Source organism: Canis lupus, chromosome 5 (genome assembly GCF_011100685.1).
Source record: "Canis lupus familiaris isolate Mischka breed German Shepherd chromosome 5, alternate assembly UU_Cfam_GSD_1.0, whole genome shotgun sequence".
NCBI lineage: Eukaryota > Metazoa > Chordata > Mammalia > Carnivora > Canidae > Canis > Canis lupus.
Genome location: NC_049226.1, coordinates 52,832,226 through 52,848,646, shown reverse-complemented (window position 1 = coordinate 52,848,646; position 16,421 = coordinate 52,832,226). Strand labels below are relative to the sequence as shown.

The following is a 16,421-nucleotide window of genomic DNA, read 5'->3' as shown; positions in this document are numbered from 1 at the left end:
ATAATATTGCTATAATTAAAGGTTTCTGACTCCACACAGCCTCAGGCGCTGGTGTGTCTCAGTGGAAAAGGTAGAGTACTAGACATCGGGTACATTTGGGTTTGAATCTTGCCTCCCCTTCTGGCTAGACCAAACACTTAAACTTTCTAAACCTCAAGCTCTTGGTTAGAAAGCCAGGTTATAAGATCTTCCTTTTCAGCATGGAAAACATGTGCTGAGGGAAGAAGAATCAGAGTATCGGGGATGTTGAGGTCTAGGTTAAAATTTGGAGTTCTTCTGCTTCTTATCTACGGAGTTTAGGGAGAGCTCCACAAGCTCTCTCGGGCTCTCTCTCCTCATCTGTGAAATGGGCAAAAAATACTGTCTGCCTCATGGGCTTGGTTTAAAGATAAATGGAGATGACGTTTTTGAGGTGGACTACTGCACCTGACACCAAGTATGCATTCAATAAATGTTAGCAATTAGTAGGATTTAAATCAGAGAAATCCTAGGAAGTACTTAATACCTTGCTTGATACATAGCAGCCATATAATAAGTGGTAGCTCCAGGTATTAGAACACATTATTTCTGCATTGTCATCATGCCAATTTTAGGGACTGTCTACTCAGGAGCACCTTGTACAGTGGCATAGGTTGGGGACGCCAAAACTCCGGAGGGTCTACTCACATATGTCACCATGTTAATTGTTGGCTGTACTAAGTCCTTTCAGGTGAGATATAACCATTTTAAAAGGCGAAGTGACACTTTTCACAGTATCAATAGTAACACAAATAATTTCCATGTATTCGATGTCTATGATGTTCTAGGTACAGTATTAGGTGCTTCACATCCTCACGGAATCCCTGCAGGGTAGGTATTCTCATCCCCATTCTAGGGATAAGGAAATAGGTGTTCAGAGAGGGAAAGTCCATGTTTAGGGTCACAGAGACAGCATGAAGTGGGATCAGGATCTAAACTGAGGTCACTTGTCCCCACAGCTAGTGGTGTTCTTCCCTCTACATCACACTGCCCCAGCCAGACAGCCAAGACCAATTTCTGATATCTGGATAGTAAGTACACCGGGGTTTGGCAAATGTTGGACAGGGCCAGAGAAATTCCCATGTGCTTCCAGTGATCCCTGCCCTTCTCAGAGGGCCCCGTGGACATACACATGTGCCATTGAGCCTGGGAGACAGATGCCCAGGCCAGGCAGGGGAGAGGAGGAAGAAGCTGGCTTGGCCTGACCTCTCAAAACCAGCCTTTTCACAGCTGTCAGAAGGAGTTTACAGGTGTACAGGAGTGAGGCCAAGAGAAGAGTGGGTGCAAGGTATCCTAGCAACTTCCAAAGGGAAGGCAGGCAGGCCCCGTGGCTCTGATCATGTCATGGGTGATGTCAATGACTGTGGAGAGCCCAGAGAAACCATGTGCAGAGTGCCTCACTCATGCTCCAGCCTCAGATCCCCTGCCCTTCAACTGATGACTAAGGAATGGAGACAACATTCCAGGTCCAGCCATTTCCTTGTGAGGTGAGAAGAGGTTCCAGAAAGGTGGAGGAGACAGGACACACAGGCTCCTTGCTGATGAATCCAGCAGTGTGACAGGCTCCTAGGGGGCGTCGACAAGGCAAACAGACCATATCCTTATGTGATCGCTTAGCCCTACTGCACTGAAATCAGAGGGGTGAAGAGACGTTGGTGCTGGCATTTCAAACCCGAGACCTGCTTGCATCGCCTCTCACCACACCCATCACATAATAAGGCAGTGACTCGAGCCCACTAACAGATTAAGAGTTCCACAACTGTTTTTCATATTTTCTGATTTACTTTGATGGGGGGATGATCAGGAAATTTGTGGGGTATATTTTGGTTGTCAGGTTAACTTGCTAGTGGGAGCCACTATGCGCACTTGAGAAGCAGAGAGCTTGGATACTTGATATCCTATACTGTGTGAGACCAACGTGCATAACAAAGAATTCCCCCACGTTCTGGCTTCGATAATATTTGAGTATGGGCTGGACATTGTATTACCTAGAAATTCAGTTTCTTTGCATAGTTTCAATGCACTTAGTTTTCTGGGAAGGTAACAGCTGTGTACATTGAAGGCCGACTGTATTTTGTCTTGTTTGGAACACGGTCAAGAGTTGCTCACCATTTGGGAAAGTTGAGGTTCCCAACAGAAACACTTTCCCTGGTGTTTGAACCCACACGGCGTTCCTGTGTCCCTCTGCACCTGCAGAGACTCTATTTATAGTTCTACACACCTGGCCACTTAGTAGGACTTCTAGCGCAGCTATACCTGGGTATTTTCCTTATTGAAATAGATATCTTTTTATTACAAATTAGTTTTTAAAAGTTTCCTCCTGGGACACCTGGGTGGCTCAGCGGTTAAGCGTCTGCCTTTGGCCGAGGGCATGATCCCGGGGTCCTGGGATCAAGTCCTGCATCGGGCTCCCTACAGGGAGCCTGCTTCTTCCACTGCCAAGGTCTCTGCCTCTCTCTGTTTCTCATGAATAAATAAAATCTTTTAAAAAAAAGTTTCCTCCTTATAATGAAGGCATTATATTTAAAAAAAAAACTATTAGATAAGTTATATCATCTATGAATTTCATTTCAAGAATTTAAAGGAGACATTACAAAGATCTGTCGTAAAAAGGGGGCACTAGGTCTGATGGGGCAGAGACACAGATCTTTCAATGACCTCAATCCTGATGCCCATTTTGGGAAAGGGATGGAAGGTTTCAGCCTGCAGACAGGCTAGGCTGTCTTTCACTTTGCTTCCACTCCACAGCCCTTGTTGCCACCAGAGGATTGCTCTAAGATGCAATATAGTGCTTCACTGTCTTGACTATAAGGTTTGGATGCCTTAGCTTGGCTTAGGAGCCTTCAGGGATCAGGCCCCTTCCTACCTCTTCATCCCACCTTTCCCTACAGCAGCTGCAAACAAAGCTCCACCGGCTCTCTCTCATCCCTGCTGGTGCTCCTGCCTACCTCACCTGGCTACTCCTTATGCACTCTCTGAGAACCAGTTCAGCAGCACCTCTTCCGGGCACTTTTTCTGCCCCCCTGCACTCCACTGGTTCTCCTCTGGGCTTCTGCAGACCCCAGGGGTCATCTCTGTGATGGCATTTGGTCACACTGTGTTGCAACTGCCCAGTTATTGTCTTCCATCATTAGACAAGAAACCACCTGCTAGTAGGAACATTTTATTTTCCCTTTCCCTCTCCTCTGTGTCTGGCACAGTTTTGGGCACACATCAGCTGCTCCATAAATCCTGAGATGGGAGAGAGTCTCTCTATAAAGGTGAATGAGTCATAGTGGAATAAATGCCTTCACTGCATTTTTCCAAGTGTACAATTAAACTCGAAGATCTGTAAGTGCTGTAATCGCTGATGATTCTACTGTTGGTGGCAGGTTTTTCTTTCCCCTGTCTTTTTTTTTCCCACAAGGAACCAACAGATGGGCTGTGCACACTTTTCTGGAGAGAGCTATTAGCATGTCTCCCTGGCTTCGTGCCATCTGCTTCAGACCCAAGCACAATATTCAAAAGAAAAAAAAAAAGCAGCACAGGGTAATTGGGTATCATGTTAGGGAACTCACAGGTCTTACTAGTTTTTCTGGGGGGTTGGGGTCTCTGTAGCCTGGGCTTCCCCCAGACCTGTGAGCTAAGGTTCTCTGGCCACATGGCATCATGCACGCCTGATGGGACACCTCAGTCGCAGCGCTGCGGTAGCAGCGGACATGGGGGAGCCACTTGGTGGCTGCCACTGCAGCCACTTAACTGCTTAGTAACATTTACTCATTAACGTTCGACGGTGGAGGGAGGAGGTGCCATGGAGCATCTGTTTATGCCATGGAGTTCAGATCAATCATAAATCTCCTTGCTGTGAAGTGAAAGGAAACACCTGCATTACTGCCTTGCAGTTAGATTTTTAAGGAGTGTTGAAAATTGCAATTTATAACCAGATGCTTGCACCTGGGGATACCTCATTATTTGAATTTAAAAAGCAGCCTAAAATGTGAGAAAAATATGGAAAACTAAGGGACTCTCCCGACTTGTATGGTAATGCTTATGTACATGATCTCATTCATTCACTGATTTATTCATTCATTCAAAAAGATCCCTATTGAGTGTGAAGCACTGTTTTGGTCTCTGGAGATCCAGTAAAGAACACAATAATTAAGAAAAACAAAAACCTTTCCCTCATGGAGCTTACATTTATGTGACACTGATCCTTGCAACAAGCCTCTGTGTCACTGATATAGTATCTCTTTACTCTGTGTTTGAGATACTGTAGGTGGCTGAGGGGAAGGCTTGAGCCAGCTACCACAGGGTATGGGGAACAGAGCCAGGCTCCTAACAGACAGGGTAGCAAACATCTGTTGCCTGCTTACTGATAGAAACACCACCAAGCACCACTTTAAATGTTCCACTATGTGTATGAACTCATGCAATTGTCCGACTAGCTATACGGTGGCGTTACCATCCCCATTTCACAGATAAGCTCCTTGAGGCTCAGAGGAGATTTAGCTGAGTTTTACCCAGTTGGCTAGTGGCAGGTCTGTATTTATACACAGTATATCCTCTAAGCCCTCAGGCCAGCTCTGTCATGTACAGTTAAGAGGCCAAAGCTAAATTTTATTACATGGATGTTTTTCTAAATATTCCAAAAAGGTTAAAGGGAAAAAATATAGGCAGGACAAGACATTTTCTTCTACTTTAAAAATAAGAGTCATAATAATCATAATAGTAGCAACACGAGCTGCATTTGCTCACTGAAGCATCCACAGTAAGCCGGCAATTTTCAGGATGCTTCACTTTGTTTTCTCATTTAATTCTCATGATATTGTTGCAAGGGAAGTATTATTTTTTACTCATTTATAAAGATTTAGAAACTCTGGCTCTGGCAGGTTAAGTAAATGGCTCAGGAGTCTAAAACATACATAAATAGATGAGCTAGGATTTGAACCCAGCCCATCAGATGCAAACCACACACACACACACACACACCCTGGCCCCCAACCCGTAGCCCATCTGTTGTACTGCATGCCGTGGTTCGTGTCCCTGGCTCCCTGTCACTGGTTGGACAACTGGGGAACAGGCAGATGGCTACTCAGCATCTGCAGAGATTTCTTAGGGCCATTCCAAGGAAGAGAGGCTGATAGTTGACCACCCACTGACATCTACTTTTGTTCCTCAGCATATCTGAATAGAAGCAGGCATTTTGAGAACCAAAATGTGCTCAATGAAATTAATTTTACACTTACATTCTAAACAGTGAAATTGTGGAGGTAATCAATCAGATTTTTTTTTTTTTTTTTTTTTTTTAAGCAGCTGAAGAACCCGAATCTAGACGTGAACTGGCTTGTCCGTAGTTTGCAACACGGCTGGTCAAGTAGCAAGACTAAAACCCAGGTTTTCAAAGCCCTCATCTGACACAGGCTCAGGAGAAGGTCCAGAGTAGTTCTGTGTGTGGCTCAGCCAGGTCCTCGGGGTGCTTTTATGCAAATGTTAGGGCAGGGAGCCGTGTGACTGCATCCTGTCCCACTCTCACTTATGGAGAAGGAGGATGGAGACTTGCCTAGAGCACTCTTCCTAGACAGCTTCCTGGCTTCCATCCTCACATAGTCTGCTCACACCTCACCTCTGCATGAGCCCCTCCTGACCATAACCTTTATTTACACTTGCTCTAAAGCCCCTACACTCCCCTTGACTTTCTTCTATCCACACCACTTACTATTTTCAGACATACTAGGTATGTTACTTATTTTTATGTTGTTGCCTGTCTCCACAGTAGAAAGGGAAGTGCCATGAGGGCAGGACCTGCATCTGTCATGGTCACGGGCACACCCCAGGCACCTAGAATAGGGCCTGGCTCATTCACTGAGGAGTGGATATTTGTGGAATGAACACATCTGCAAGTTGGTTAAGTTTGGGGCTGATCGTTCCCATTACCTGTCTCAGCACATCATCTTCATAGATCAGATAATGAGGGGAAAGCATGGTAATTTCAACACGGGAAGGTGATAGATTTCTGATGGAAAACTGTTACTCTTATTTTAAATGATGCATTCTATTACACTATTCCCGAGGAGATTTTAATATCCATTTTAGGTAAGGAAAACCAGCCATCACCACAGTCCCATTTTAGAGACGGGTAAAACAGATTGATTGGGAAGCTCAGCAATTAAAAGTCTGCATTACTTGCAGATTCTAAAGTGTTAGCTAGATCCAATGGCTACCGACCTCTGTTGCTTCTGAAAGTGCATAATGATCTCTGGGCTTATGGGGAATAATTTTAACTATTTCAGAATAGAGTGTGAATTTTTACTTCATTTTGAATAACAGCAAGGTTCATATTCGGTGGCAAGAATTTGCTTCTAACTCTATGTAGCTAGAATTGTTTATAGAGAAAAACTCAAGGAAATGTATATTTGAAAATATTCAGGCTCAGGACTCCTGGGTGGTTCAGTTGGTTAACTGTTGGGGGCTGCTGATTTTGGCTCAGGTCATGATCTTGGTGTTGTGAGATCGAGTCCCACATTGTTGGACCCCATGCTCATCTTGGTGTAGCCTGCTTGAGGATTCTCTCCCTCTCCCTCTGCTTCCTGCCCCCTGCTTGCATGTCCACACTCCCTCCCTCAAACAAATAAATAAAAATATTTTCCTAAAAAAAAGGAAATATTCAGGTTCTTTTGGCTGTATATAAGAATAAAATAGAAAGATGAAGCCACAGATTTCAAATACATAGAAAGAAAACAGTCTTTAAGGCTCTCATGTATGTAAAGAGTGGAATACCCCCTCTGACCTGTGCCAAGTCAAGCGGTCTGGCTACATGGAGTGCCTGATGCCATGGAGACAAGTTAAGAAAGGAGATCCTGCCAATTTGTACCTCACCTGCAATACTGTCACTATATATACATATGCACACATATATGCACAACCTGTTGTAAAAGCAGTACATATATTTATATATATTAAAGAATGCTTAGAAAACAGAACAAATACTTTCAAAATCATTAAAAGCCCCATCACCTTCCCAGTTCACTGTTAGCAGTTTGGCTCTGTCCCCTCAGCACCCCGCTTTGCATGGAGAGCCTCCCCATTCTCAAATCTCTACCAAAGGAGGCAATCTGATCCCAAGAGGTCTGTGGAGAGTTCATACTTCCCCCCACCTGCCATCCTCCCTCCCTTTGGCTGGGATGCACAGGAGGAGAATTCGCACTAATTTACACGGCTGTATGTGCACTGGGCTCCCTGAAGCTGTCTACTACTGAGTAACCTAGAATTTTGACCTTTCCAGGTGAAAGACTTCACTGAATTCCAGCCTACAGTCTACCACAGGTGTGCAAATGCTCCCCCACCTCCCAATGGCAGCCTCTCAAAGTCATCTGAAGAGTCACAGGAGAGGCTGGTGGTTCCGCAAGTCTTCGGGCATAATTTGACAGCTGGTTCACATCAACCCTTTCTCTTCCTTGACAGGTGGAGGCCGAAGGAAGGGAAGCGGGCCGAAGACAGCTTACCTGAGGGTACAGCAGCAGTGCCGAAAGGTACAGAACTAAACATGTCTGCACTCGCCGGAAGTGTCTGAGATGAAGACGGGATAAAGGCATCACCTGGAGTTGCAGGAGTCTGTTAGAGAGAGAGGGGGGTGCAGAAGGTGTGTGAGGTCCCTGGGAAACTGGGCTCAGGAGCCGTCAAGGATGAGAGGCAGTAGGTGCAGGAAGCAGGGGCAGGAGGGACTGGAGAAGCCAGCCATGGTCCAGGCCACACATGTGGTGTGCAGACCACAAGCTGGTTGTATACACTGACCATAAAACAGGACAAATGAGACCTACCTTTTAGCAGCTGTGATAATGAAGTGAGATCCTGCATTTAAATCACTTAGTACCATGCTGAGGTGCATTAGCAGGTGCTCAGCAAACAGTGGCCAGAATCTCAACTCTTTGGTTCGAGCCCCTGCTCCTTGGGGGTGTTTTTCAGGCCATCGAATTATTCCACAATATGTAGCTTTCATCCTTTAGAGGGGGTCAACTTAAACTGACATGAACCCACTCAGGATCCACTGTGCACCTAATTCAGGGTTTGTCTCTTAATACACAGTAAATAAACAGCCTGACGAAATGACCAAATAGAGCTCAGAGACTAGAACAGAGACCCCTGTCTCCTGGTGCCTCCCACATTCTGTCTGAGTCTCTACGTGCATAGACAAGGAAATATTTTCAAATGATAAAAAAACTGAAGCCTGAGGAGCAGCAAACTCTAAATTACCCAGCCTCTGCTGGAACCCGAGACAGGTCCATTGCATGCACTGGTGGGGAAGGTGAGAGGTACTGGGACAAATCAAACAGACAGAAGGGATACTGAGGGGGCACTCAAAGAAAAGCATCAGTACTCAGTTTTTTAAAGGCTCACACCCATTTACAGCAGCCTTTCTCCTATAAAGTATGTCTAAGCGATGCCATTGTATCCTTATTTTTCTTTTCCCCTTGGAACAGTCTGGGGCAAGCAATTAATCCTGAAACCACGGCAATTAGACAGGGCCATTTTTAGACCAGCAGCCTGCGGGTGGAGTGGCATTGTTCTGGGGATTATTAAATACCCATTTGGACTGCACTTGGGTTCAGGGCCAGAAACAGCCGTGAGCTGCTGCGTTAAGCACTTTTAAACACAAGTGGGGCTGTTCTGTTTCCCCCACGTGATCTTAGGGGGAGTCATGTGCCCTCTCTAGGCCTCAGTTTGCTCATCTGTAAAATGCAGGGGACAGGCTAGAAGATTTCTTCAGATCTTTCTGGTCCCACAGCTTGAGTTTCTACATGCCCAAGATGCAGCTCTTACCCCTGGGATGGAGGAGAAAAGGAGACTGGTTCGAGCTGCCCCAGCTTCCCCGGAGACAGGAGCTGCTGTCCCCTGTCACGTCTGCTCTGGACATCAGATGTCGGGAGCAGGGCAGCTGTGTCTAGTGTCCCTGGCGGCAGCTGTGGGCAGTAGAGTCTCATGCCATCTGTCCTCCGTGCTGAGATTACAGCCTTTTCTCTGTAAGGTGCGTCTCCCCAATAAACCACATAGCACCATCCTCGGTATGTACAACTGTGCGGAGCCCAGAGGAGCTGCCCTCTCCCAGCAGCTTCTGCTGGTGCAGCTGTGGTTCATTGCTCTCTGCCCACCTCCTGCTTCCAGGGAAGGGGCAGGAGAGGACCTGGATGGGGCTTCTGGGTTCTGTTCTTTGCTGTGGCCATAGGGTTGCCTTTTTTAAATTTTTAAATTTTTTTTTTTTTTCATAGGGTTGCCTTTGAATGCAACCAGTTCTCAAAGCACCAGGATTCAATTTTGCTTAGGGTTGAATTCTTTTTTCTTTTCATTTTTAAATTAGGGTTCCCTGTAATCTCTATCCTCCTGCAATCAGTGACTTATAATAATGACAAGCAATGGGCTATATACCCTGGCTGAGACTAGAGTGGGGAATCCAAAGCTTCATGAGAAGCTCAGTGAAGCTAGGAGGCAGGGGAGAAGGGAGGAGAAGACAAAAAGAAGAGAGGGAGAGAGAGGAAGGAAAGAAGGCAGGAGACAGGACAAGGCAGAGGGAGGATACCTCATTTCCTAGGCTGAACACTGGGCTGGGTGGACTCTGGGCAGGTGCTGACAAATGCCTCATCGTGTCTATAGTCCTGTTGAGTTTCTGGCCCATGTTCCCAGCTAGACTGTGTGCTCCTTGCAGATAGGGACCTCATCCCAGTTATGTCTTTCTCCACTGACCAACAGAATAGCAAGTACCCAAGTATCTCATAATTGCTGATGCATGGTTTCACTTGCTTCTCAAAACAGAAGCCTTATAATTCCTTTAAAAAGCAGCAGAGGAAACCAAGGTTTCAGATTGCTGGTTAATTCTCCCAAATCACACAATTTGAAAGAGGCAGAGGTGAAACCCACCAGCAGCCTTCTTTTACCCAAGGCCCTTCTTCTCACCACCGTGCAGCTGAAGAAGAGAAGGGGAGGGAGGGAGGGTTGAGCTGCAGTGCATACTTACGGGGGGAGAGGTTATATCAGGAGGGGTCGACATATCCCCAAAAAGTTCTAATTGGGTCACAGCCTGAAAAGACACAAAGATAATGAAGTCACCACAAGGGAAGCCAATGCTACTGGGCACTGCTTTAAAACGGTGTGACATGAGGACCCTTGCTTCTTTGTCATCATGACTATACAAACAGTAAGCCCAGCTGGCCATTACCATACTTCATGATCGTAAAGACAACATCTGGGATGCAGCTGGAATCAATTCTTGCTTCAGTGTGTCTGGCAGTTTATCTGGGCTTAGTTAAGGGGATTCCAGCTTAGCCACCTCCCGTAACCCGTCATACCACTTCACTCTGATTCACCATCAAGTGCAGTGCTGTCTCTCTTCTCCAGGACATAAAGGCAAGAAGGTGATGGCCTCACTACTTTTATGAGTGCGCACACATGTACAAAGTGCCAGCTATAAGGAGATAGGACTTTTTGGCTACTTCTCAGCAAATGCTCCCACTACCACAAACCTCAGAGGTATAATTCATCATCCCCATTTCTACAGATCAATCAACTGAGTCTTACAGAGGAGACCCCAAGGTCACAAAAGCCAGGACTTGAATTTTCTCCATAAAGAGCATACAGTCAAATGAGAGTCTCTGAAAATGCCAGCCTTGGATAAAAAATGTAGTTGGAAGAAAAGAAAACATATCATTTAATACCAGGAAGGGGAACAAAAACAGCCCAGTATCTACACTATTAATCACTGCTAGGAACTCCATCACTACAGACACTGTATCGTCTATATTCCCATCCATCATACAGGAGTGTCTGAGCAAGGCCAGCCATAGCAGCAGAAGAAACCCTTTAAGATATACTTAGAAATTAATCTGCATACACTTCCAGCTTCAGAGACTGTAGGAAGTCTATGGGCAGGAACCAAACAGCCTGCCTTAAAGTATATAATCATATGCTTTGTGCAAAACCTGCCCACTGGGGAAAAAACATTTTCAGCTCATCTGTAAAATGCAGGGGACAGGCTAAAAGATCTCTTCAGACCTTTCTGGCTCCATAGCTTGAGTTTCTTAGTGCCCAGGATGCAGCTGTTACCCCTGGGACAGAGAAGAGAGGGAGACTGGTGATTGGGGGAACCTAAAAACATCAATCAATAGAAAGGACTGGAAGAGTCTGCCTGCCTGCCTGCCACGCAGGCCCCCTGCACCTGGATTCTGCAGTATCTAGGCATTTCTAAGTCTGAACACTTAGTACCAAAAAACTAATTTAGTACCATAAAACTAAACATCATTCTCTCCTTCTGAAGAGTAAGTGGGCTCTGGGCCCTGGAAAAGGTCCCCCAGCTGTTGATGGATTCACCTCCAACCTCTGCAACTCCTTGGAGCTATAGTTCCCTTACCTGGATGGTAGAGATGATACTACTTCCTTTGCAGATTTATTGACAATATTAATAACAGGAATTTCTTTGAAGTTCATCTAAGCCTTGTTAAAAAGGCACAAAAGACTCTTTTTGCTGAAATAAGTTTAGCTTGCTTATTGAACTTTCAATTCTTCCTCTTAAGGTTTCAGACTAAATAACAGCGTTGGGCACACAGTAGGGCCCTACACACATTAATTTCCTTCCCAACTACACAATGCCTTTTCCATACATGCTGGGCACCTCTTGGGTGCTAGGTGTAGTGAACAGAATAGTGAGAAATGCCAAGATGAGCTTGCAGTCTGGCGGGATGATCCACAGAAGTAGATGATTTCAAAGCAATGTGGCAGAGATGGCAACAGGGGTCTCTGTGGGAGAACAGAGAAAGGGACTTGGCCAGCTTTTGGCAAAGAAGCTTAAGGAGAGTTTTCTAAAGGGAAGAGATCTGATCTGAATTCTGAAGATGAGGTAGTCAGTCAGGCAAACAAGAAGAGGAAGGACAATCCAGGCTGGTGCAAGTACATGAGCAGAAAGGAAAGAGGCCTGGAGGGTCTGAGCATGTGGGCAGAAAAGCAGTTTGTAATGAGCATGAGGGTGGAGGGCAGCAGGAAGCAGGCCAGCAAAGTGGACAGGAGTAAGGTCACAGTGGGACCAGACCCGGCTGGACTCTATAGATACTGGCTTGTCTCGGCCAAAGAGTCTTTACCATGTTTACAGTATTTTATGTCATTTGGTGAAACTATACCAATCCTTATGCTTTCTTCCAGATTCATATAAGGAATACTTCTATTTAATCGATTAACATGAAGCTTCTAGGCTTCCTTGCAATTGGGACTCAACGCTTTTAAAATGGCTTACAACTATTTTCAGTGGTAGGAAAATAATAAAATGAAGTTAATAATTAAGTCACACAATTTACATTTCAAATGTGTTGAACTCGTGGCACACTTTTACTAACATCATAAATATAATTTATTGGCTAATTTTCTCCTTAAGCACAACTTTTAAAATAACCTTCATTCTTGAGATATAGACTTTCCTCTTACCAGATGATTTTCACTCAAGGATTAAACGAGAAAAACATGCAGAGGCATAAAACATAGATTGTTATTTCATTCCATTGGATTTGCTGTTTAAATAGAAACTTGAGTTAATTAAATTTTATAGAAAAGGGGGATTCTTAGGCCATAAAATTAAAAATAATTCTAATAACCATATGTGATTGAGAATCTGGAATAGTATCTATTTTCACACCCCTCCCCACCATGCTCGCCATACTCCTTTTATTTGTAACCTAACAAACCATGTTCCATCTGATAATATTGTTGTAATTAATCATTTTAATGGCCTCGAGAGAATTAAAACTAACCATTCACATTTGTCGAACATTTTATAGTTTACAATACATTTTCCAATACGTTATCATCATGTTTGACGCTACCTGAGCTCACTGGTGGCATAGCTGTCTATCTGTCCTTTTTGCACATGAGCTGAGACTGAGAGGTGATGAGACTTACCCTATGATCAGTGGGCTAAAAGAAGCTGGGCTTGACCCACAGGCCAAGCAACACCTCGTTTATCTATCCCTTCACAAGCCCTACTTAGCATCCCTAGATGGTGGGAGTATAGCCACAATATTCTCTAACCAGAAGCTACGGTTCCCGAAGGGTCTGCCGAAACAGACATCCATCCGAAGAACTCCACTGGAAGGTCAGTTCAAGATGCCTATTCGCCTTTCCATTACCAGCACTGCAGAGATCTTCTGGTAGAGATGAGGCTGCCAATGGCAGATTCCACCTTCTTCTGGCCCTGGGCATTTCCCAGGGGGATATTGGAGGGTGCCCAGTCCAGTGAAGGGGCTCAAGGTAGCTTGGTTGTTGAGGAGGAAGGCCCTGAATCTCTCCCCTGGGCCAGCCCCTTCACAGCCATTCTTTGATATGAAAAAGCGATGATTTTCGAGTAATATTTAGAGTGTTGTGCCACTGCTGTTTCGAGATTAGTTCCCTGGTCCTTCTTTCAACTAGATGGCTGCAAGTGGACTCCTAGGCTCCTCCTGCAGAGAAATTCTGAAAGCGCCATTGATGAAGGCTGAGTTGTCCTTGGCTGACCCCCAAAACACATTCTCACAGGCCCACTCCTTATGTTTTGGCATCAGGAGCTCCTTCGTGTAGGAAAAGTATGGAGCCCCTACTGAGCATCAGCTGCTGTACTGAGAAGAGGGGATATGAGCCTGTTCCCGCTCTTACTCTCCTGGGCTGGCTATTTCATGGAAAGACAGACCATCGATAAAATCAGGGCAACATAATGGAGAAGAGAAACAGGAGTTACAGAGTTACAACAGGAGGGGCCATCTCAGGGCCTTTGCACACGTTCCTCCTTCTACTGAGAACATACATTCCTTTCCCAATTGCCTTTCCCACTCATCCTTCAGGACAGAAATTAGAGGACTTTTTTTTTTTTCTTTCTGGGAAGTGTTTCCTAACTCAATATGTGCCCCATCCCATTGTCCAGAACAGATTATATGATACTCTTAGATCAGCGGTTCTCAACCCTGGACATACCTGGGGGGAAATACGGCTGCCTGGTTCCCACTCCTAAGAGATTCTGAATCAGATGGTTTGAAGTACAGCCTCATAACTGGGACTTTAAAAGAATCCTGATGATTCTAATTTGCAGCCAAGGTTGAGGAGCCCTGTCCTAGAGACTTTCCAAATACCCTCTAGCCAGAGGTGGCCTGTGTTACCAACCAGTACATCTAGTCCAGGGTATACCCACCCAATGGAAGCCTTGCCTGGTTTTTATTCACTTAGGTGCACTCAACACATCCTGCTTATGTGCCTGAACCCCTGGTATACTAGGTTCTAGTGCACTACACTAGACTAACCTACTTCATCTTACCAAGGCTGTGCAATGTTGCACTGTGACACGTGATCTCCTTGAGGACAGTCTGTCCTCCCATTTTACTAAATATCTAGCATCTATCAGAATGCCTGGGACATGTTGGAAGCTTGCAAAATATTTGTTCAATGGAATACACACACATACAAACACACACACACACACACACTCTCTCTCTCTCTCTCTCTTTCTGTCTCTCATACACACATACTCTCTGACCTCATCATAGGGCTCAGCAATAATCTGCCTGTGAATATTACACTAGGCACCCACTGGGGCACAGCCGGCAGCTGCCCTTCACGCAGGCTGGGTGAGGAGAATATGGGATGCATGAGAATGACCAGAACGACTCTCATTTAACAAGAGCCTGGAGGCCTTACCTTTGTTGCCTCTAAAATCTCATCAAAGTCCATCGGCAGGTTTCTGTTCTGTAACCACAAGGCACGACTTATGAGCATGAAATGAACGATGGGATCATGACCTGAAACAGTTAATCAGATAGGGCCCTCTCATTCTTACCGGGGTGGCCGCAGCAAACCGTTCTTCAAAATCCTCAAATGGTTGACCGTTCTGAAAGTGTAAGGGATGATGAATGAGGATGAAGAGTCTGACACACAAATGGCATGGATTTATGAGTTTAATGATGACGGTATCTATGCTCTCTGCTCCCACGGTCTCCTCAGGCAGGAGCTGTGGCCAGTGTGTTCCCAGCAGAAGTAGATGATAAAACACGGGCCTGACCAGGAGGAAAGCCAGCAGTGGTAAGTTTGTAGGTTTAAAGTCTATCTTCCTGCTATTCCAGGCATTACCTAGCCAGCCTCAATGCTGGCAACAGATAAAAGCATGATGTTTATTTACACTCAAGGAAAAGGAAAAGTTTTAAAAGGAAAAAATACTATCATGTGCTTTAGCCAAACTCTTAGCTCTTCAGAGTAGTCTGTGAACAGCTAGTTTTGTGAGTGCCCTTATGCATGCATGCCGTCCCCTCTGCTTGAAAGGCTCTTCTTCTCATCTCTGCAAGTTTGAAGTACCAAATTCCTCAAACCCAGCTGGAAGGCCACCTCTTCCATGAAGCTCCCCTTGATCCTCTGAGCTGAAAATCATCAGAGTAATAGCACATCATCTGTGCGGATTACATTGTGCTTCCAGAAGCACAGCCAGGCTGTATTTATTCCTGAATCTTGGCTACTCGTAGAGGATCTGGCACCTAGCAGTGCTCAAAAATATATGAACAAATGCATGTTTTAAAAGTGGCTGGCAGTTGACCAGATCTAATTGTTTTGTTAATTTTGTATTTTATTGTTTGTAATTGTTGAGGATTTCACTAAACTACTCCATATTGCTGCACTGGCATCCATTTGCGTGGCTCAGCTAACTTCAGGGGCCTGACCTCAGCCTCTCCCATGAGGCAGACCCTGGATAAACAGCAGAGTCACAAGTAATTGTAAATTCCTAGTATGACTCTCCCAATGGCTTGTGATTAGTAGTCTCTCCCACCTTGCCCCTTAGAGAAGATCTCTGTGGAGCTTACCAAAACCCTGCCCTTTTTGGTGTGAACTGACCAATCTGGGACCCCAAAGCCCGTCACTTGTGGGCCCTAATAAAGGTACGCACCTTAGTTACCATACTTGCCATACTTTCTCCGCCTGCACCCTGCCTTGACTTTCCCCGAGTCACCTCTTGAAGTGTACTACGTACCTCCTCCAGGACCTGTGAGTAATAAACTTCTCTATTACAATTTCCTTTTAAAGTCTTTTGTTGTACTGTGCTCACCACTGGACACCCTGGCACTCTGCTAAACAAATGTTAATTACCAAATTCTCAAGAATAATATATATTATAGATAATATATATGGTGTCTATTACATATATTTTTTTAGTCATCATGTTTTGGTCAATATGCACAAGCTAATCATTTTTTGGATGATTTCGAAGTACTGCAACATTAGTACAGATCTGACAATATTGACATTAAAGCGGAGTATTATGCATGAATAGAAATAATTGCATCATTCCCTGCTTTTGAGGAGAGCTTCCTAGTTATAGGGCTGCAGAGCAGAGTAGGAGAACCAATGTGCCCACACCCACCACAGCAGGGCCTTCAGGCTCATCA

The 16,421-nt window shown here is 45.1% G+C and overlaps 1 protein-coding gene across 13 annotated transcripts in view; it reads right to left on the bottom strand.

Moving 5' to 3' along the window:
- DAB1 (DAB adaptor protein 1) overlaps positions 1-16,421 on the bottom strand; it is a 1,027,070-nt gene that overhangs the window by 19,229 nt on the left and 991,420 nt on the right. For all 13 annotated transcript variants that reach the window (XM_038537411.1, XM_038537399.1, XM_038537400.1 and 10 more), the window contains 4 exons: positions 14,828-14,878; positions 14,689-14,736; positions 10,004-10,066; positions 7,500-7,608 (listed from right to left, as the gene is read on the bottom strand). In XM_038537411.1, the coding sequence (XP_038393339.1) occupies positions 7,500-7,608; positions 10,004-10,066; positions 14,689-14,736; positions 14,828-14,878 (271 nt within the window). The remainder of the gene's footprint in view (positions 1-7,499; positions 7,609-10,003; positions 10,067-14,688; positions 14,737-14,827; positions 14,879-16,421) is intronic.